Here is a 22,647-nt window from a genome sequence, read left to right as displayed (position 1 = left end):
GTTTTCTTTAAATTAATTTACATCTAAAACAATAAATATATTTTTATACATTTGACTGTTGGACTGCTGGAATTTTATATGCAAGTGCAATAATGTGGAACAAATTACCAAAAATGATCTAGGAAATAAAAGACTTAAGGAGGTTTAAAAAAAGCAATCAAAAGATGGTTGTTTGATGAGGATAATTAGTTTGCATGGTGGATGATGAGGTTTTTTAACTTATATGTTATTATATTGTAAATAGGGTGGCAGCTGAAAGGGCATCTGCTGCATGAAACATATGCTGGATAAGTTGGCGGTTCTTTCCACTGTGGTGACCCCTGATTAATAGAGGGACTAAGCCGAAAAGAAAATAAATGAATGAATAAATGAATGAATAAATATGTTTGTGAATAATTTTGTTCCTGTTTTAAATTGTGGAGGTACTGTTTGTTTTCGGAATTAGGAGTAGGAGTAGGAGTAGGAGTTTGCAGCCTACTTTGTTTTTTCAACAGAGAGGACCACAATGAAAACAAGCCAGGGCTTTATTGTGTTTTTATCCAAGACAGTTTTATTTCAAAATATGTGGGATACTTAAAAAAATGTTTCTAATTCAATTCAAAGCACTACATTATTTATAATAATGTCATATTTTATTGTATTAAATAATATTTAGTTACATTACAACTGAATTTGTTTAACTCTCACCATGCAAAATATGATAAAAAACGATGTTATACATAGTTTATAGGTATAATTTATACTTCTAGATATTTATTGGGGGATTTCCCCGGATCTGCACTACATTAATAAAACTATATACAGTTGAAAGCACAATTATTAGCCCTCCTGGGATTTTATAATTTATATATATATATATATATATATATATATATATATATATATATATATATATATATATATATATATATATATATATATATATATTTTTTTTTTTTTTTATTATTAATATTATTATATGATTAACAGAACAAGGAATTTTACTATTCTATTAGGAATTATTATATAGGAATTATATAGGATATATATATATATATATATATATATATATATATATATATATATATATATATATATATAAAATTTTGTTTATTTATTTATTTTTTTCAGGAGAAAGTCTTATTTGTTTTATTTTGGCTAGAATAAAAGCAGTTTTAAATTGTTTTAAAAACCAATTATAATATTTCTTTATTCAACTGTAGGCACTATATTGAATTTGTAGCCAAAAATATGCATTACTAAAATGAACAACTATTATTTGATGTGAAAGCTCTAATGTTAAAACGGTTTGCCACATATACTCCCCCTTTAGTTGTTCCTGCCTGTCAAAGAAGCCAGTCAACTTTCGGGGACGTGGCTGAAGACATCGCTCATTTCAGCACTAAGTTTGGCGGACAGCATCTCTCTTTCTCTCATTGATCTCCTCACACGCGCTGAAACTTTTTATTTCCTTTCATCTCTTTTGCTTTCCCAATCACCAAACCGAAATATGGATCATACTTTCTCCGAGGATACCGCAGTCTACGAGAACTTCACAGAGGACTGGACGTCAGATGGAGGGGAAACCGTGCATTTCATCATTCAATGCGTTATCCCGTCGGTCTACATTCTTATCATCACGGTTGGTTTACTGGGAAACATCACTCTCGTGAAAATATTTATTACTACAAGCGCAATGCGAAGTGTGCCAAACATTTTCATCTCCAGCTTGGCTGTGGGGGATCTTTTGCTTTTGGTCACTTGTGTGCCAGTGGACGCGTTCAGGTATTTCTACGAGGAGTGGATCTTCGGAACGGTGGCTTGTAAGATGATCCCGGTGATCCAGCTCACCTCGGTCGGAGTCTCCGTGTTCACTCTCACGGCACTGAGCGCGGACAGGTGAGCGAGAAAATCATGAATGAACTCCAATCAGTCACATTCACTATCGCATTCTCAGAAATTAAGCGTGTGGAAGGGAACAGCAGCAGTGCCACTGAAGTGCTCATTTTGGCAGAGAGCAGTTCTTTAAAAGTGTGTCTTCTTAAAAGGTTTTTTCTGGTCCTTAGTAGTGCAGCAAACGAGAGAGAATATAGGTTATTTTCAAGAAAGAGTTCAGATGCATAAATGTCTAAGTGCTGTCGGAATTTTTTTTCTGAAATGAGCCTTTTCAGAAGAACAGCCTCTCATATTTATATTCAGTTATTTCACTTTAAATACAACGAAAAAACACATTTCTTGCATGAACATGAAATTACTGATCACATACACAAGATCATGAGAAAATGTTAATTTTAGAAATTAAAAAAAAATGTTGCTTAGAAGAAATAATACTTACACTCTTAAATAAAAATCTGTTATTTTATGCTTTTTTGGCTGTTAAATAACAGAAATTACTGTAAAATAAGGGACGTTAAATTACAGACATTTTCTGCCGAATTGAATTACGGTATATTTGTGTAATTTGACATCTTTTATTATACGGTTATTTTACTTTTTTTCCCGGAACCCTAGCAAAAAATAATGGATTTATTTATTTTTATTTTTTTTTACAAATAAATGTATAATTACTTATATTACCCTTACCCTAAACCAGACCATGATTTTGTATCCTGTAAAAAGATCCTGTTAGAGTGTATGGGTGCTTCCCAGTACTGGGTTGCAGTTGGAAGGGCATCTGCTGCGTAAAACATATGCTGAATAAGCTGGCAGTTCATTCTACTGTGGCGACCCCTGATAAATAAAGGGACTAAGCCAAAGGAAAATTAATGAATGGATGAAGATTCTGTTAATTACTTGCAAGACACAAAGGTGTATGGGTGTTTCCCAGTACCGGGTTGTGGCTGGAAGGGCATCTGCTGCGTAAACCATATGCTTTATAAGTTGGCGGTTCATTCCTCTGTGGTGACTGCTGATAACTAAAGGGACTAAGCCAAAAGAAAATGAATGAATAAGTGAAGATCACAATAATCATTTGCATGACACAAAGATGTATGGGTGTTTCCCAGTACTGGGTTGGGGCTGGAAGAGCATCTTCTGTGTTAAACATGCTGGATAAGTTGGCGGTTCATTCCGCTGTGGCGACACCTGATAAATAAAGGGACTAAGCTGAAGGAAATTAAATGGATGAATGAATGAAGATCCTAGTAGTGATTTGCAAAACACAAGGGTGTATGGGTGTTTTCTAGTACTGGGATGTGGCTTGAAGGGCATTCACTGCATTAAATGTATGCTGGATAAGTTGGCGGTTCATTCTGTGGTGACTCTTGATAAAGGGAATGAGGTGAAGGAAAATGAATGAAGATCATGGTAATGATTTGCAAGACACAAAGGCATGTCCTTATAAACCACCTCAACATTTTAACACCTTGGTCATGTCATTACCCTAATTTGGGTCCTAGTAAACCACATAAACCAGTACACACACAGACACTCACACATGCACACCTCATTATGTACCTGTAGCTGAGAGCGAATGCAAATCTCTTTGATATATATATAGAGAAATTAATCATGATGCTGTAGATATTATACAGTTATTGGCAAACAGCCTGAAGGGGTCGAGTATCACATTTGAGTCATAGCTCAGATATATCTCTCAATAGCAAACGCAGCTCATTTCTCTGACATTACACAGAGTGATGAGGTTAGGTGAGCAAAGACTTGGGCAGATAATGAAAGATTTATCAGCCAGTGTGTTTTCATACATTCTGTACACATGAAAATAGTTTTGAAGGCTGAAAGTCAGACCACTGAAATTATTATTCTGAATTACTCTCACCGCAGTGAATTTTATGAGTGAAATGCAGCATTTTGGACCAAGGCAAATTGGACCAAGGCTGCAGTAAATAACGGAGGCATCATTAAAGAGCATAAGAAAAAAAGTTCATTCAGGCAAATCAGTGCCCAGCCTAAATGAATACACCCCTCACATATATCTCTTTTATATTAATATTCTGTGTAGAATGATATACAATAATATATTAGTTTATACACATTAGTTTAGTCAGTACCAAAGCCACATCTGGGACTAATCTGACAAAAACGAAATATCTAACGAAATAACTTAAAGTCCGTCTATTTTACTCTTTTTACAAAATGTAAGATAAGTCTTTGGTGTCTCCAAAATGTGCCTGAAAAGTTTCAGCTCAAAACACCCATCAGATCCTTTTTTATACCCTGCTGAAAATATAAATGTTGAGGAAAAGGGAAATTGTTACTGTTTTTATAGCCTGTGCCTTTAAGTGCAAATGACCTGGTTCTCCTGGCCCACTGTTCGTACATGCATGTCTGCTTCTCCTGCCTTATGTCAGATTGGTACCGTCACAAGCTTAACTGGCGCTCTACACAACAATATCCCCAGTGTAAAATTTACTCCATTCAGAGAGTATTTGGTTCCTCTATAAATAAGGGCAAACAGGTTGGTAAAAAGTAAGGCTGCTGTTTGTGCTATTTCCTTAATGATCCTCTGCTGAGATTTTGAGAGATTCAATTTATTATATTTTAGTTGACTGAAGTCATTTGTAGTTTTGTGGGATGGGGGTTTGGGTAGGTGGTCAGTTGGGGGTGGGGGGTAAGTGTTTCCATGCCACCATTAGCAAGATGACACCCTGGGCGATCCCCCAATATTGCCCATGCCTAAATCTGCCACTGTGTCAGATAAACAGCAGTCAGTGACAGATGTTTTTGTGGTGTTTTTTTTTGCACGTTTTCACATATCTTCTCTACTATGGAGACTTGTTAATATGCGCCTATCAATCAATTTGCTGGGTGGGGAAAATGTTGCAATGGATCTTAAATTCACTGGGATTTGGATCCTATTTAACATTAGGAAATGAATAGAGAGAGAGTGACTTGTGTTCATATCAGTCCAATATGACTATAGACACTATAACTACACACAGTTCTGTCCAAATAGATTCCAAAAGTTAATTTTGATTCATAGGTAAACCAAAAATAACATTTTAACCTCAGGTAGTTGTAAACCTTTAAATTATTATTTTGCCGGTTAAGTACATTCATTCATTTCCCTTTGGCTTATTCCCTTATTTATTTAGGTCGCCACAGCGAAATTAATCGCCGACTATTTCTGCCTTTTTTTTTTTTTTTGCAGTGGATGCCCTATTAGCCACAACCAATTACTGTGAAACACCCATACACTCTCGCATTCACACACACTAATACACTAAAGCGAAGTTTAGTTCATCCAGATCACTTATAATGCATGTCTTTATGCCATCATGGGGAAACATGCAAACTCCACACAGAAATGACAACTGGCCCAGCCGGGACTCGAACCAGCAACCTTCTTGCTCTGACACAACAGTGCTCACTACCCCTGTTTAATATAAAAGAAGATATTTTGAAGAAAGCTGAAAACCTGTAATTATTGACTTCCATAGTAGGAAAAAAGGTCAAATGTTACAGGTTTGAAACATGTTTTAAATGATCTTTTCAACAGAAGAAAGAATCTAATAAAGGTTTGAAACAAGGATGAGGAGAGCAAATGAAAATGATTTATTTTTGGGTCAACATTTCCTGTAAAGACAAGGTCCAAAATTAGTAGATACACATTTTGTAAAATATTGTACATATTAATAATTGTAAGTTTACACTTAATTATGAAATAAAAGGTTAATAAAGAGGGAAAATCTAGAGAAACATAAAAAGAAATTAGAATATACAATTTTGTTGACATTTTTAATTTAGAATTTAAATGTATTATCTTTAAGATGTAAGGTGACCACACTCTTATTTCAATTAATAGAACTGTCTAATAAAACTATTATGTTTAAATGAACAAAAATGTATTGTTCATATTTACTGAGAAATGGATGAAAACAATCATTTTCAAAAGGGGGTGAACATATTTATGCTGTGAACTGTACATACATACACATTGGGACTGTAATTCCCAATTATTTCTTTCCATAAAACCCCAACTGAAAAGTAGGAGTATCCGCAGAATGTCTGGATTACAGTGCTTTAAATCTTAAATAATGATAAAAAATGCAGTATGTAAGTTTGACACCCAGTGGTTGAATTAGGTATTGCATACCTGGATAAAAACAAACACAAGTGCAGGTTGCCAGATTGAGGACCAACAGGTGCCAGTCTGATGATCGAGTCTAAAGGCTGATTTAAACCGTGTTCTAAATAAAAGCAATGGCACGTGATAGAATGAATATTTTTACACTAAAATGAATTTGTGTCCTAACCAACACCTTAAATTGATATATTAGAAACGGGTTCTATTTCTTGCAGCTGAACAACAGAAAACTGACAACGATCACCTCAGGTACACCTCGTGTGCTTTATTCAGTGTTAAATGCTAATAATGTGAGTTTGAATGCCATTTTACATGACATTTATAGCCATAATACTGACAGCAGCAGCAGAAAGTTCACCCCAGATCTTGAAAATGAAATGAACCATTTAAAATTAAACTTTAGAACAGTGACTCAAAATCAACACACATCAGTGATTCAGTATCTACATTTAATAATGCTAAAAATGTTTAATATGTATAAATTAAATTATAATCCTTATTATTTCATGAGGGAGTGCATATTCTGTGCTACTGAATTGCCTTACTTAAATTTCTGTCGTGTTTCGTCTGGTGCAAACAGACAAATCTCGTAGCTTGTTAGGATCCTGAGTTACAACGTAACCTGCTCACCTAATGTTTACGTTTGTAATATTTATATTATTTGCTAATTAATAACCTCATCTGGAACTCTGAATCTGTCTCATTTAGGAGTCTGCTACTGTCCACCAGAGGTCATATTTTAGTCACGGACGCATACTTTGAGAGCCCTATAAATGATGAATGAAATACGCGGTTTTCCACCAAGCAACTTGGGGTGCTGAAATCTAATTGGCTAAAGTGGCAGGGGGGCAAGTTAAAAAGAATCAAAATAAAGTGGTTCCAGCACATAACAAGCATTTTCAGAGCAGAATAACTGACTTCAGCATTGTTTTACAGATAAACAAGAATGTTCACTTAACATGTTTCTTCAATATCTGCGAACATATTACGGTATTTTTATGCTTTAGAAGAGTTAAAAACGTACAAACAGCACCTTTAACAGCTGTTTTCTCATTAAAAACAAGCTACATTCAATCGGCATGACTGCAAGCCTACAAAAGAGTATTAAAAATGTATTCAAGGATCTGTGGTGAAGATGAACAATCCCCTCTTCCCTTTACATACTCTATCTTATCCCTCACTGTCTTCTCAGTGCTTCAGGGCCCTGACTAAAGGTGATGACCTTTCCTAGCCCGATTTGTTGCTCTGTCTGTTCGTTGTTTGGAGCACCTGAAAGTTCATTTGTGTCACTCTGATTATGCCACCACCCTAGGGTCTGAGCAGTTCCCATTTATTGCTATCGATCTGTAGCGCTAACAGTTCCCATTCCCCAAAACCACAATCGCAATGCAAAATGTAGTCAATTGTTCAGCCACTTGCCGTAATGAATCTCCTGGACGGAGGAGTTAAGTCTAAAATGACAGATCTTAGTGTTTTGGCTGGGAGATTATTGCATCATCATCATCACACAGACAATTGTTATGAAGGCTTAATCTGATTAGGACTGACTCAACACTCACAGTCATGCGTGAAATACAGTCAAGTTCATTTGCATGTTAGTCGGCTCGTACTGTATTTTCGACTCACTCTTGTTTACTCATGGAGAAATCAAGCTGTGATTGCTGCGCTGCCCGGCTAACCCACGCCTCAGGCAGGCTGGTCTGTTTTCATTGGGAAAAAGAAAGCAAGCCCGGGGCGGTGAAACCTGGTGGAGGAGAGAAGTCGGGGTGAGGAGGCTGTCATATAACATTTCCATTTACCTTAGAGATGATGCCAGCAGAATGTCTAAAGGACAGAGTCGGATAGATCAGACTGCACCGGTTTGTCAATAGCAGAAAATAGACAATTTCCTTGGAACAAAAGCAAGCAATTTTTCCGACCATGAATTTGCTCGATTGGGTTTTTGAGTATTCTGTTTGTAGGTTTTTGCAGCTCCTGCGGAATATCTGCTCAGGAAATATCAGATTTCCTACAGGAAAGCTTTTCTTTTAGGGGGAAAAAAAACAGTAACCTAGAGATGAATCATTTATGACTTTGATCATGTAGTTTTAGACTTAGCACAGATGTTTCCCTTTGGAAAGGATTTTAGGTTTAAGAGTAGTAGGAAATGTTGTATTGCGATATCTTGTAATGTATCTGTAATCTTTTATTTGAAATGAATGAATGAGACTGGCAGAGTTAATTAAATATTAAGGGGAAAATCAACTGAATTTGTGAAATTTGCAGTGTTAACAGCTGAAAATCCAATAAACTGTTTATAAGGTCTTTTTAAACTATCTCAGAATTTTGTAATTTTATTCCTAAATACACTAATATTTGTTTATTGAATGGTGATTATGATCTTAACTTAAACTTGACTTAGTACTTCATACTGCACTAACTGCAGCCAAGAAGGTTATTTTTAAATTTAGCATGAAGCCACATTAACAGCGGACAAAATAGCTAACTAAAATATTGCATTGTTGGAACGTTCTACTACAGCAAGAATTAACAGAGTGAAATCCCAAACAATCAAAGTATAGTCTGAATTCATTGAAAAAATGTCTTAAAAATAACTAGATAAACTAAAGTGTATTCATTGATTGATTCATTCAATGACTCATTGATTGATTGATTCATTGATTCATTTTCCATCAGCTTAGTCATAATTAACTGTGACTCACTTACTAGTGTGTATTTAGATTCAAATTATTCTGTTTTAACTGCACTCTATATGGGTATAGTTGAGACAAAAATCCGCCTTATGTTCATTTATTCATTTTCTGTTCATCAGGAGTTGCCACAGCGGAATGCCCTTCCAGCTGCAACTCAGTACTGGGAAACATCCATGCACACTCATTCACACACAAACACTACAGCCAATTTAATTTGTATAATTCACCTACATTGAATGCTTTTGGACTGTGAGGGACACTGGAGCACCCAGAGGAAACCCATGCATGTAAACACGGGGAGAACATGCAAACTCCACAAAGAAATCCCAACTGACCCAGCCGAGACTCAAACCAGCGACCTTCTGGCTTTGAGGCGACAGTGCAAACACTGAGCCACTGTGTCACCCTATAAAGGTTACTTCTCACCCCAAAGTTCTTTTCCTTTTTATTGTTCTTTTTTTAACTTTGTATGTATTTTTTCCTGGCTTGTATAGTTGTTGCTAGCTATATATGCAGGTTTTTATTCCCATGGACAAACCCATGGAAGTGTATAGATGTTTCCCAGTGATGTGTTGCAGAAGGGCATCCACTGTGTAGAACATATGCTGGATAAGTTGGCGGTGTATTCCGCTGTGTCAACCCCAGATTAGTAAAGAGACTAAGCCAAAACGAAAATGAATGAATAAGTTACTTCATTAAAGCAATATTTAATAAATAATAATATTGATGATGATCAATTAAATATGAATAAAATAAAATTAAAAAGGGCTGTTTTAATAATATATATCTAACAACAATTTCAATAATGTAGATAATTGTAGTATATAGCATATACATTTATATATATATATATATATATATATATATATATATATATATATATATATATATATATATATATATATATATATATATATATATATATAAATGTAGCACTTAAAAACAGAAGTTTACATAAGATATCAGAATATGTAATTTTGGAGCATAAAGCTATAGTCCAGCACAAAAATTGTAACAATATACACCTTCTAAAAATGTCAAACTATGTCATAGAAATTCAAAAATAAAGATACAAAATCTGTCATTGTGACACCACCTTTTCAAAACGTCAACTTTTGTACCATTGAGGTGGACATTAGTACCTTCAGAGTACACTTCTGTACTTTTAAGGTTCTGTAAGGCACATTGTACTTTTTAGGTATTAATATGTACCTTTAAGAAGCTGTAAGGAACAAAACTGTACTTTTAAAAAAAAATATTGTACCTTTATTTTTGACAGTGTAACCACCAAGCGGCAACCTCCCGCTCTCTCTCAGGAAGCCAATACGGAAGTAACTGAAACTGCAATTCATCCGAAATTCCGCTAGTCCTGGCCGCCCCTGGCTCCAAAACAGAGCAAATTTCAATTGAGCCCACTGTTAGAATGGCTAACTTTACAGCAGAAAAAAAGGTGTTTACAGCCTGGTACAAAAAAAGATTTTGGTTAAAACAGCTAATATTACCCTTCATGACAACTGTGAGGGGGGTGAATTTTTTTATAACTCATCCGTTTCCTTTGTATTAAGTTATATTAAGTTTGCATAATTAAGGGAGTGGCCACTTGAGTGACAGCTAGGTCTAGTTGGTCGCCGTCACGTCACCTCAGCTGAATCCGGCAGATTAGCCACTGAACTCGGCATATTTATCGTATTTCTGTGTTGTTTTATGTGGCTTTACACAGTCAACTGCCTTTTGGACTTGTTTCCTACAATTACTGGATGGCATGGCATGCTGAGAGCACTTAATTGAGCTCACAAACCATTCACGTGGCCTCCGTTTCCCATGTGAGTAAAGTTATATACTTATATACCATCTCTATACATGTATTTGTTTTATTTAAGATCATTTATCGTTTAAATTTATATTTAGAGCTGTAATGCACTTTAGAATCTGACAAATTGATTAGCTGTAGGCTCCAGAACAGTCATCTGAAGCGTTGTCATACAGTGTTATGCTGGATTTCATCAATAGTCTTACATTAACTAACACAGACTATATCTGAAGTGTTTGGGAGTAATTCGCATTTTCCTCCTGTTGAAAAACGTCATAAGAACAATGTTTAGTGGCTCAAAACACTTTATTGATATAGTGTACAACCAAGCACAAGTGGTCAGAATACAAACGAGTCACAGGTGATAAAGTATTAAGCGTTCTCCCAAAGCAAAGTGTGTCTGAACCAGGTCCAAGCTAAATGCTAGCAGGTGTCTGTAGCTCCGCTCACTCTCCGCCTCTTTGCCCTTGTTTGGTATCCCGCCGTGTGTGTGTGATGACGCGCGAACAAAATGGCGACGGTTGGCCGCGCCTACTTGTGGCTTCTTTTGCGCTCTTTAGAAACCTATGGGTGACGTCACGGATACTACGTCCATATATTTTACAGTCTATGGTAACCACAGTCAGCTGTCTTTTTTTCCCTCTTAGAAAAAATAAAATAAAATAAAATAAAATAAACACAAAAATAATAACAATAACAATCATGATGCCGCAGTGGGTAGCATGATTGCCTCACAGCAAGAAGGTTGCTGGTTTGAGTCCCAGCTTGGTCATTTGACGTTTCTGTGTGCATGTTCTCCCCATGTTCGTGTGGGTTTCCTCCGGGTGTTTCGGTTTCCCCCACAGTCCAAAGACATGCGCTATAGGTTAATTTAATATGCTAAATTGGCCATAGCGTATTTTTTGTAAATGTAAGAGTGTTTTCATACTGAGCTAAAAAGAAAATGAATGAATAAATAATAATAATAATAATAATAATAATAATAATAATAATAATAATTCCTTACATTCATATAGTGCTTTTCTGGACATTCAAAAGGCTTTACACATTTTTTGGAGAATCTCCATATCCACCACCAGTGTGCAACATCCACCTGGATGACACAATGGCAACCAAATCGCACCAGACCGCACACCAAAAACCAGGGGCCTCATGTACGAAGACTTGCGTTGAATTCATACTAAAACATTGTGTGTGCACAAAGCTGTAAGTGTGCGTAGGCAGTAAAAAAATATTCAGTAGGCAGGATATTCTCTTTGCATATCCAACTTAACATGAGACTGAGTGCACGTGCACGAGCGCAAAACCCCTCCCTGCCTCCTTCCCTAATAAATATGATAATGACTCTATTTTGGCAAAACCAAACTAAAAAGTATTGGCAAAAGCAAGCAAAAAGAGAAACTTTGAACAGAATGTGAATTGGAGGTGCTCCTTTCGGAGGTAGGCCAGAGAAAAACTGTGTTATTTGCAAGTTTGTTCTCTAGAATTATTAGCAAAAGAAATAAAAATTGAGTGCGAGAGTTTAGCTGACGTGGTTAAAGCAGTAGGGTCTGAAAATCGTACTGTGAGTGAATAAAAAAAAAATTGTCCGATGTAAAGGTGTAAAATTTTGTAGTGTCTATTTAGGCTAAGTGCAAATAGCACAACTCGTTGGAATAAGCTAGCTGAATGATTCCCACCCATCACCGTTGGATTGACAGAGACAACATAAATAAAGAGAGCTGCAACCAGCAGCATGAGTGGCGTAGCTCGTAAAGCGCAAGGTAACATGTTTTGACACGTTTGATCATGAACCCGGTTCGAAACTAACGTCTAATGAACTTATTCTTCTTTGTTCCCAATTACATATCAGATTTAGCCTACTCTTCATCACGAGGAAGACAAGTAGGAATCATTAATAAGTGTGTGTATTATGTTAAGTGCATTTGAGCATCACATATTATTTGCACATTTATTAAATGGAAATGCAAAGTTTTTGTGCGTACGAAGCGTTGATACACGAGGCCCCAGCTGATTGGTGGAGAGGAGACAGAGTGATGAAGCCAATTATGATATGGGAATGGTTAGGAGGCCATGATTGACAGAGGCCATGCAGGGGGCAAATTTGCCCAAAATGCCGGGGTTTTACTCTGTTTTAAAGGACTTTTAACAACCACAGAGAGTCATAATAATAATAATAACAATAATAATAATAATAATAATATATGAAATTAAATTAGCAGTATATATACACATATATAACCTGTATAAAATGTATTAGGATGTATCTCTGCATGACAAAATACAGCTGCAGTTTTATTATCATGCAACAGTTGTGCAGTGAAGCTGAATAAAAATGGAGATGTTACAGATGAAACGCCTAATCTCGAAACTGTTGTTTCATTAATAACAAATCTAGTATAAACAAGCACGCGTCCCGGTGTGAACAATCCATAAACCTCAGTTAGCGCAGAATCAAATCTGACTTCAGATAAGAACCCACAGCGTTTTCCCCCCAAAGCGATGATAAATTGATGATAAACAAGGCAATTTTCTCTTTCATCCATCCTCACTTCGGATAAAAGGCATTGCAATCTGTGTGCTGATAATTCTTCACATGTGTTTCTCTTAGACACAAAGCTATTGTGAATCCCATGGACATCCAGTCGTCCAGCGCGGTGTTCTGGACCTGCTTGAAGGCTATCACTATATGGGTGGTTTCGGTGCTGCTGGCCATCCCTGAGGCGGTTTTCTCACAGGTGGTTCATATGCCAGACAAGAACACGACGTTCACTGCCTGCGTGCCATATCCGCTGTCCAACGAGATGCATCCTAAGATTCACTCCATTATGATATTCCTGGTCTACTTCCTCATCCCTCTGAGCATTATATCTGTTTACTACTACCACATCGCCAGGACACTTATCAAGAGTGCTCACGATATGCCAGGTGAGATTAGCGAGCACTCAAAAAGACAGGTAAGAGCTTCCAGGGGATGAGCGTAAAGCTTATACTGCATGCATGAATGCCAATCTTCTGTGTTTGTCAAAACAAATTCTTCACGGGCGGTTGTGTATTTTCCTTCTATCATGGGAAGGATCACGATATCCACTTCTTTTTCTACGCTTCATGATGCTGTATGTCAATTGTGGGAGTAGCTTCTGTTAAACTGTAAAAGATTGTGTGTTATTTTAGTGCAATAAGCATTTAAAAAACTAGGTGCAATGAAGTGACAAATTACTTTCAAGTATATCATAATTAACCTTGACAATCTTGATCATTACTGCAGCCATATACACTAAAAAAACGGATTTACACACACACACACACACACACACATATATATATATATATATATATATATATATACATATATATATATATATATATATATATATATATATATATATATAAGATAACAGGTTCCAATTGACCCTTCGATAAGCCCCGCCATCCTTAGTTACTGTTGTTACACCTGTCAAGCTTCCGTGCCTGGCACGTCTAATACAATATGTATGTGCTGGTGTCAGACATTCCCAGGGAAATAATTAGTCATTTTTGGCTAACAGGTGAGATATTCAAGAAAGCCAGACAAAAAAGGACTGCAGTATGCATTACAGGGGTAGATTCACGACATAATGTGCAACTGATTAGCAAATAATTTAATCAAACTTAAAGCTAGGTTGGCCTAGCCGCCTCATACGCTGACCATTCAACAGCTTAGTTCACGCCAGAGGTGTGGACTCGAGTCATGTGACTTAGACTCGAGTCATGAATTTGATGACTTTAGACTCAACTTGACAAAATGTAAAAAGACCTGCAACTCAACTTGGACTTGAACATAAATGACTCGTGACTCATGAAAAAGCCCAAGTATGTTGACATGGACCGCTCCCTCTCTCTCTCTCTCTGTTTATGTGTGCGTGTCTGTGTGACAGAAAGCATGCGCGCATTCGGCACGACATCCAATCAAAGCATGGTAGATTGTTTTGTTTCGACAGCGTCCAACGTGTCTACTATGAGCCGCCGGAGTGGACAAAAGTCAAGCGAACGCAGAGAGAACGAGCCAATACTTTTTGGTTTCAGTGCCTAAATCAATAAAGTAATTGACCCTTTAAATGATTCTGCCTAAATAAAAGATGCTACCACAGTTTACCACACTAAACAGGACAGAACAAAGCAATATTGTCCATTGACTTGCCTCACGAAACACCAAAACACATTTTTTGAGCTGTTGACAGTCGTATATGTGTCCCACACTGCACTGAAAAAAATTATTCAAAGATAATTCCTTGGATTTACTCAATTTTTTTACGTTAAGTGGTTGTAAACAATTTAATTGCGTTGAATTTAAACAAACAAATTAAGTTGAACATTATTCAATTTAATTTGATTGTTTAAATTCAACACAAATAAATTGTTTGCAACAGTTCTGCATGCAACACTTTTTTCAGTGTGCTAAAAACACTATTAGGACACCTATATTTCACTAAAAAGTGTAAATTGGTTGTTTTTGCGTTATTTCAAGCAAATTCGTACTTCCGGTTTGAAACGAATTTTTGAAGCTGCGTCACGGTCATGACATAATAGCCTGTATTCCAGCATGCAAACTGGGCGTCTGTGCCAGAGTGTGTCTTATTACGTCTTACAGTGTGATGCATTAATGCATGAGTAAGGCTTGGTTCAAACCAATCAGAGCGCTCTATTGTGCAACTTCATTAATATTCATTAGTGTCACAGTGTTTACAGGACAGAGACGCCACATTGTGTTGGCAAAACAAGCGTGAAGTGTTGCTTTTATAGTTTGCTGCCGTTAAGTTTTGTTTTCATTTTCTCTCTGTGAGAGCTCATCTGGAGTCACGTGTGGATTAGCAGTGTACGCGACGCTCGACAACAATAACTTACGTGTCTAAGGAGGATTATTGTTTACCTGAGAGCTGTTCTCATCTGCAAACGCTGAGATCAGGATTCGCTTGTAGTATTCTCTTCATAAAGATGCGGCTCTAGTTGCTGGTGATTGTCCTGTCTCTACAGATTTGGTAAGTGAGCGACCAGTGCTCTTTGTTTATTCAGTTTGTTCGTATCGAACTAAGTTAACTATTGCACCGAGTGTAAACATGTTAGCACCACAACCAAACTTTAAACTTGTGTAGGGTTTTTACCGTATTTTGTGACCGGAATAACACACGTGGCTTTCTGACACTACCTGCCGTGTGCATCTAAGTTTCCGGGAAATACGGAGGGTTTTTTTCTCTCATTCGCCGTGCGGTATCAAACATTGCATTTAAAATACACGCTTAGAGCAGATCCTCGAATCAAATATCTTGTTTGTCGCGAGGGGAATGAATGAATTCCCTGAATCAAAGAGCCAAACTGCAGTTAAAGTCCAACATTTAATAATTTGGCAAATAATTCGACTACAGATGTCCATGTAGGTTAAACACCATCACTTTCTCCTGTGTGTGTATTTTGACTCTGAAACTCGCGCGCCTAAATAGACACTCCCACACCCTCCCACTTTAGTTCCTCCAACACTCCCCCCTAAACAGAGCTGGACACGCCCACTTTTCTGACTTTTTCCAAAGTAGAGGTGTGAAAACACCCTGCTGAAACGAGGGGGTTTCATGGCCCTTTAAGCTTAAATTTCCTAGTAAACCAAATGAACCTAGTTGAGCTTTTTATTGCACATTCATCTGAATACTAGGTTCTTGCAAAATAACTACTAAAATATTGGCATCATGAAAAAGAAATGATTAGAACACAAAATGGGTTTAAAAATGTGTTGGAAAAAAATCTTCTCTACATTAAATGGCACTTTTTAGAAATGGCATGTTTTTTAGATTTTTAGAAAATACATTTCAGGAGAGCTAATTATTTTGATTGCAACTGTAGGAATATATTATGTAACATACTATCTGACAAAACTCCTGCAAGTCCTGCAAGATTTCTTTCTTTGCCATTCCAGATGACTTTATTATAAGTTATTTGAGTCATTGCAGAGATGTATAGATGCAGTCCTCCAAGCTTATAGGAGTCATATACATTATTAATTCTTTTTCCACTGCACCATGACTTTATATTCTATACTGTACATTCTTTCTGTTAAGTGACAAGACTATTGTCTAGGCAAAGTCAGACCTTACTGTCCTAATTAAATAATGAAAAAAATCAAGGCATGATCATATTTTATTTTGGTAATATAAGAGTAATCTAGAGGCCTTTGCCTTTCACATAAGCCACTTCTGTTACCAAATGATCAACTAGAAGTCAAGTTATTATTTGTTGTTCCTAAAACATGGATGAGAAACAAGACTTTTGTCAGAGAGTGTAAGTTGTTGTAATAAAGAAAAGTGTTACTCTGGTATTTCTGTCATTGGAAATGTTTCACACAGTAAACATTTTAAAGCATTAGTGTAAAAAACAAACCTGGAAAGAGAAATGGAGACTGAGGTACATTAAACTACATTATAGCAGGATATCATTCAGCAAATAAAAAGCATATGTTGTCTTTTTAATGTTGTTACAGTGGAAAATTAACACTGAAATAATCAGCAGGGAAAAGAGCTCTGACAAAAGCTACAAATGTTGGACAAAAGATAGCATTGTTCTCTCACACCTCATTCAGTCAAACTAACGCATATAAATTTTGTTGTAAAGCAAGATTATTAGATAAAAATAGTTGTTTCAGCCTTTTAAATGGAAACTTCCTAAAGTTCCTCTCATAATCCTAAACTTAGTCTCGTTAAAGGTAGATAATTGTGAACATTAAGGTGCTGCTATTAACATTAATGATTTTGAATGGACACGATTGTATACTTTGGCTCTGGTTTCCAGATAATGTTTATAGTGTGTATAGTGAGCAATTGTACTGAGTGCAGATTTTGGAGACAGTCTGTCCGTCTATTTATCCAGTAGAAACAGCCTGATCTCACTAGAAAACGTAAGCATTTTACCTTTTGCCAGTTTAGTGGCTAATTTGTACGATTCGAGTTCAGTCATACGAAATTTTACTAATTTAAAAAGGAGGCGTGGCTCCTAACCCCATCCCTTGACCCAACCATCATTGGGGGATGAGCAAATCGTACTAAATTGTACGAATTATATCGTATGAATTCATCCGAATTGGCCACTAAATCAAAAAGTTCAAAATTGTCTGCGCTGTTTGGACTGAAGTCTGTTGCAATTGGTTAAGTGCATTTAGTGCAAGATGGAGAGAAATGCCCACCACAGCTTATCAACAATATTGAAGTAGTGAGTGCAGAGTGTATGTGTGAGCATACCTGCCAACACTCTCCTTTTTACCGAAAGTCTCCCATATTTCAGACCCATCTCCCGACACCCTCCCGTTTTGTTATTTCTCCCGGAAAATTCCAGTAATGCTACAGAGTTCTTCTTCATTGCTACTGTGTTTGTGGGCGAGGCCAGGGGTTTGTGCGCACAACAAATGGGCAGGGCTTAAGTTCTCTATCCACATCACGCCGGAATGGCTAAAGACTCATTATCAAGACAATTAATTTGAAACATGATGAGTCGTCTTTTGTAGATTAATCAAAAGTTTTAAACACGGCACACTTTCAGATTTAAGCCTTAGCTGGATAACTCACTTCATTTAGAGCTGTGCTACACACTACATGGAAGGTCATTTTCAAAAACCCATAATAGGGCCTCTTTAATATTTTAGGGCAGCAGGTTTATTCATGGCGGTATGGTGGCTCAGTGGCTAGCACGTATGAATGAGAGTGTATGGGTGTTTCCCAATATTGGGTTGTGGCTGGAAGGGCATTCACTGTGTAAAACATATGCCGGAATAGTTGGCGGTTCATTCTGCTGTGTAGAAAATAAATCAAAGAATGAGGTTTACTCACTTCAAAGTTATATAATTGCTTTTTACAGTGTAAAGCAATGAATAATAATATTTGAAAATTTACACCCAATATACTTAAATTGCTTTATAATAATAATGAAAATTCTTTACATTTACATAGCACTTTTCTGGGTACTCAAAGCGCTTTACACATTTTTTGGGGAGGGATCTACTCATCCATCCACCATTATTCTAAACTTGTATGTATTTCCTTTTTCACAAAACAAGTTTCCATTGACATCTATAGCACTGGAACAAAAAAAAAATATATATATGGAAGTCAATGGCTGCTACTTTGCAATTTTCTTCAAAATATCTTAATTTTTGTTTAAAAAATGTGAGCAAATCATGGCTAAAGTTGACATTTTTGGGTGAACCTACCCCTTTAAAAGTGGACGTAGGCTATGAAATACCACAGGAAGTATTGTATTGTATCCTTTTCATGATTCCACTGAAACTCAGGAACTGAAGATAGGCCTTCATACTTCAGAACAAAACAGAACCCTAACTCATCATTTACTATTAAAATTTCAATTAGCAGTAACAGCTGTTCTAAATGTTATGGCCCTTTAACACTGATCTAAGACCAGAATCTTTCTCAGAGAGCCAAACTGTAAACATTTAAAGAGAAAGCATCAAATGAGACTCTGCTGAACTGAGGAACACCATTCATGAAATGCTCCCTTGATAGATTTTTAGAGACAGGATACTTAATCTTTCACTAGGCTGTGAATCATCAGTTAACCATTGTGCCAGGGGTCCTTAAGGATGACAGATATTCTTGTTAATATTCTCTTTTAGCAGCTGTTTCAAGGCAGCAAACATCCTCTGCTCCCTCTTGCCCTTGATAACACAGTATATCATCCTGGTTGAAGATTACAGCAGGTCTTATCTCCCTTGGTTATGAGTAATTATGCATTTTATGAGACTAAATAACATGGTTTTGCTCATCCATCTATCATTCCTTTCTCTGAACAGTATTAGACACATATTTTGTGTTGCACTGTACATACAGTTGAAGTGAGAATTATTAGCCTCCTTCAAATTTTTTTCTTTTTAAAATATTTCCAAAATGATCTTTAACAGAGCAAGGAAATTTTCACAGTATGTCTGATAATATTTATTCTTCTGGAGAAAGTCTTATTTGTTTTATTTTGGCTAGAATAAAAGCAGTTTTTATATATAAAAAAAAAAAAAACATTTTAATGACAAAAATATTAGACCCTAATAAGCTAATTAAGCTAAATGTCACATTAAGCTGTATAGAAGTGTCCTGAAAAATATCTACTACAATGTTATTTACTGACATCATGGCAAAGATCTCAGGAACCGTCTGATTTAAAAATAACAAGAAATACATTTCAGTAATTCCTCACCCTCACGTCATTCCAGTCTTTGTGATTTTTTTTTTTCTGTTGAATACATAAGATATATTTAAAGTAAATACACTTGCGGGCACAAGTTCATATTATTAAATGCTGTTTAAAGAAGTCTTTTATTCATAACTGTCATTTTTATTGCAAATAAATGCTTAAAATAAAATACATTTACTGAAACTACTTACCAATGACTGGCAAATCCAAAGAACCAAAGATAACTTTGAAACAGCAATATTGTGAACTATTTTTAACAATTCAAAACAAGCACCTTTTTTTTGTAAATATATTTTTTAAAATGTTATTTGTTACTCTGATGACAAAGAGTTTTTAGGATTTCGTTTTTATTGATTTAGGATTTGAGAAAACAAACTTCACAATTTCTACTATAATACTTCTATTTATCAAGGATGCATATAATTGATCAAAACCAAAAATAAAGTCATTTATAATACTACAAAAATACTTAATATTATTTTCAATAGGTGCCTTTTTAATATATATGAAACATAATTTGACTGTGGTGGTTTAAATGGATGATATACCCAAAAAAGAAAATACTGTCAAATCATTTACTCCGCCTTCACTTGTGCAAAACCTATTTGAGTTGAACACAAAATAGTTCTGAATCTGATTGTTTCTGAGACCCACTGACTTCCATAGTATTTTTTCTCCTCCTATGTAAGTTGACAGGTACCAACAACCAGCAATGATCAAAAACTCTTCTTTTGTGTTTTACACACACATAAAAAAAGAAACTTATAAAGATTTAAAACCACATGAGGGTGAATAAATAGAGAGATGATTTTCAATTTTAAATGAACTATCCATTTAAGCTGAAATGAAATGGTAGGTAGTACATAACCACAAGTTTAAGGAAAACACCAAAAATGCTGTATTATGGATGCCTGGCCAGTATTTGGCAATGGCACATTGTAAAGAAACTCTAGTAATACCAATGCAGGTCATCACAATTATTCACAAAATCAAGTTTTTTTTGTAGTTTACATGGAAAAAAATAACTATATTAATGATAAAAAAGTGAATCTGGACCCCAAAACTCTTTTAAGTGTAATTTTTATCTTCAGATGCCAAATAAATAAGATTTTTTTTTTGTATACTTATACTTACCTATACTTATACTTACCTATACTGTTAAGATATGACAATTTTTAGCAGAGATACAACTTTTAAAATATGTGGAATCTGAGGGTTAGAAAACAAATACTGAGAAAATTACCTTTAAAGTGACCCAAGTAAAGTGCTTATGACTTATCAAAAATAGCATTGATATAATAACAGTAGGACATTTAATCATGCTTAATTAATATTCCAATGATTTTTGGCATGAAAGAAAACCAATTATTTTGACCCATACAATGTATTTTTGGTTCTTGCCAAAAATATACCGATGCAACATAATACTTCACAGTGCTCAGCGCATATGAGTACACCCCATTTTGAAAATAAATATTTTTATCCATTTCTCAAGGTAATATATGTTGGTGCATTTGAACAAAACAGACGTATTAAACAGATATATTTATTAAAATAATATTTTAGTCACAGAACATCTTTAAAATGGAAAGATAATACATTTAAATTCATGCAAAATATTGCATAAAAAGTACAAACTAAAACATTTCAACAAAATTGTATTTATTTTTGTTTCTTATGATTTTTGCTATTATTGAAAATGTTATTTAATATTTTTCTGTAACATATAAATTTGGGCTACACATTTTTAAACCACTATTGTAAGGTATTTCGTTAGATGAGCTCCAGATTTGGCTTCAGTAATGGCTAAACTAATGTATGTGCACAAACATATAGTAAAGCATCCTATAGAAAATATTGATTTAAATGAGAGGTTTGTATATGTTGAGCACTGTATATATAAAAAAAGTCATGGTACAGGCTCACGAATGTGCTCTTTGAGACAGATTTTTAAAAGTTAGACTTTTGAGGCACCCAAAAGACAATTGTCAATTAAATAAACAGCCAAAACATGTAGAAAAAAAACATAAGAACTACAAAAACTAAACTTAATTCCAGCAACTGACAACAATCAATTACCAAGTACAACCTCATTCTAAAGGGCAGTGTTTCACAAAGCTATTTCTGAAGGTAAACCAACAGTAAACAATTTCAACCTCTCCCTAATTAAACACACCTAAATCAACTCATAAGAACATCAGAAGAGACTCCAAAACCTGAAGTTAATGAATCAGATAAGGGACACATCCAATATATGTACTGTTGGTGTGCCTCCAGGAGCAAAGTAGGGAAACACTGCTTAAGAGTATGTGCTCCTGAACTTGCATGCATGTTTATTGACTTTTTTCTCAACTAAAATGCACCTATTGAGTTTTCTTTCTCTCTCTCTCTTTTTTCTCTTCTCAGACGGAAACGAGGAAGCGTCTGGCCAAGATTGTTCTGGTATTCGTGGGCCTCTTTGCCCTGTGCTGGTTCCCCAACCACGTTCTCTACATGTACCGCTCATTCAACTATCGGCAGATCGACTCCTCGCTGTCACACCTCATCATTACGCTTGTGGCACGCGTGCTGAGCTTCTCCAGCTCCTGCGTCAACCCGTTTGCCTTGTATCTGCTGAGCGAGAGCTTCCGACGCCACTTCAACAACCAGCTGCTGTGTAGACAACGCAAATACCAAGAGCGCAACACTAGCTACCTCCAGAGCACCTCTGCCATCCGCATGACCTCCATCCGGAAGAGCACACCTGCCGTCGCCAACGGCCATGGCCAAAAACAAGGAGTCTGCATTTAGCATCTGTTCAGAAAAGGGTTGGTGACACACGTTTGGGTTGGTAACTGGAAATAAAACAAGCGCTTATTGAAGGGAATACAAAAAGATGACTGTTTGTTTTGATTACTGTAAAT

The 22,647-nt window shown here is 35.9% G+C and overlaps 2 protein-coding genes across 20 annotated transcripts in view; one reads left to right on the top strand and one right to left on the bottom strand.

The window, feature by feature from the left end:
• The window catches only part of gje1a (gap junction protein epsilon 1a), a 374,500-nt gene that overhangs the window by 9,843 nt on the left and 342,010 nt on the right, over positions 1-22,647 (bottom strand). For 4 of the 18 annotated variants that reach the window (XM_073932436.1, XM_073932437.1, XM_073932452.1 and 1 more), the window contains one exon: positions 7,652-7,769. The exons of the other annotated variants lie outside the window; for them this stretch is intronic. The gene's annotated coding sequence lies outside the window, so the exon portion shown is untranslated. The remainder of the gene's footprint in view (positions 1-7,651; positions 7,770-22,647) is intronic. 18 annotated transcript variants of the gene reach the window in all.
• Positions 1,318-22,619, top strand: nmbr (neuromedin B receptor). Of its 2 annotated transcripts, none has more exons than XM_685233.8 (3): positions 1,318-1,878; positions 13,140-13,485; positions 22,151-22,619. In XM_685233.8, the coding sequence occupies exons 1-3, from the start codon at positions 1,490-1,492 to the stop codon at positions 22,532-22,534; spliced, it is 1,119 nt and encodes a 372-aa protein (XP_690325.2). In that variant the 5' UTR covers positions 1,318-1,489; the 3' UTR covers positions 22,535-22,619. The 2 variants fall into 2 exon arrangements, with proteins under 2 accessions (XP_690325.2, XP_068071777.1); XM_068215676.2 differs by having other exon boundaries at positions 1,402-1,878; positions 13,140-13,456; positions 22,151-22,502.

This window comes from Danio rerio, chromosome 20 (genome assembly GCF_049306965.1).
Source record: "Danio rerio strain Tuebingen ecotype United States chromosome 20, GRCz12tu, whole genome shotgun sequence".
NCBI classification, from domain to species: Eukaryota; Metazoa; Chordata; class Actinopteri; order Cypriniformes; family Danionidae; genus Danio; species Danio rerio.
This window is presented reverse-complemented; position numbering and strand designations above follow the sequence as displayed.

Bases quoted from the DNA above. Each gene is read 5' to 3' on its own strand.
- nmbr (XM_685233.8), top strand. From the start codon at position 1,490: ATGGATCATACTTTCTCCGAGGATACCGCAGTCTACGAGAACTTCACA. The intron at 1,879-13,139 runs GTGAGCGAGAAA...TGTTTCTCTTAG, and splicing joins ACGGCACTGAGCGCGGACAG to ACACAAAGCTATTGTGAATC. The intron at 13,486-22,150 runs GTAAGAGCTTCC...TTCTCTTCTCAG, and splicing joins GCGAGCACTCAAAAAGACAG to ACGGAAACGAGGAAGCGTCT.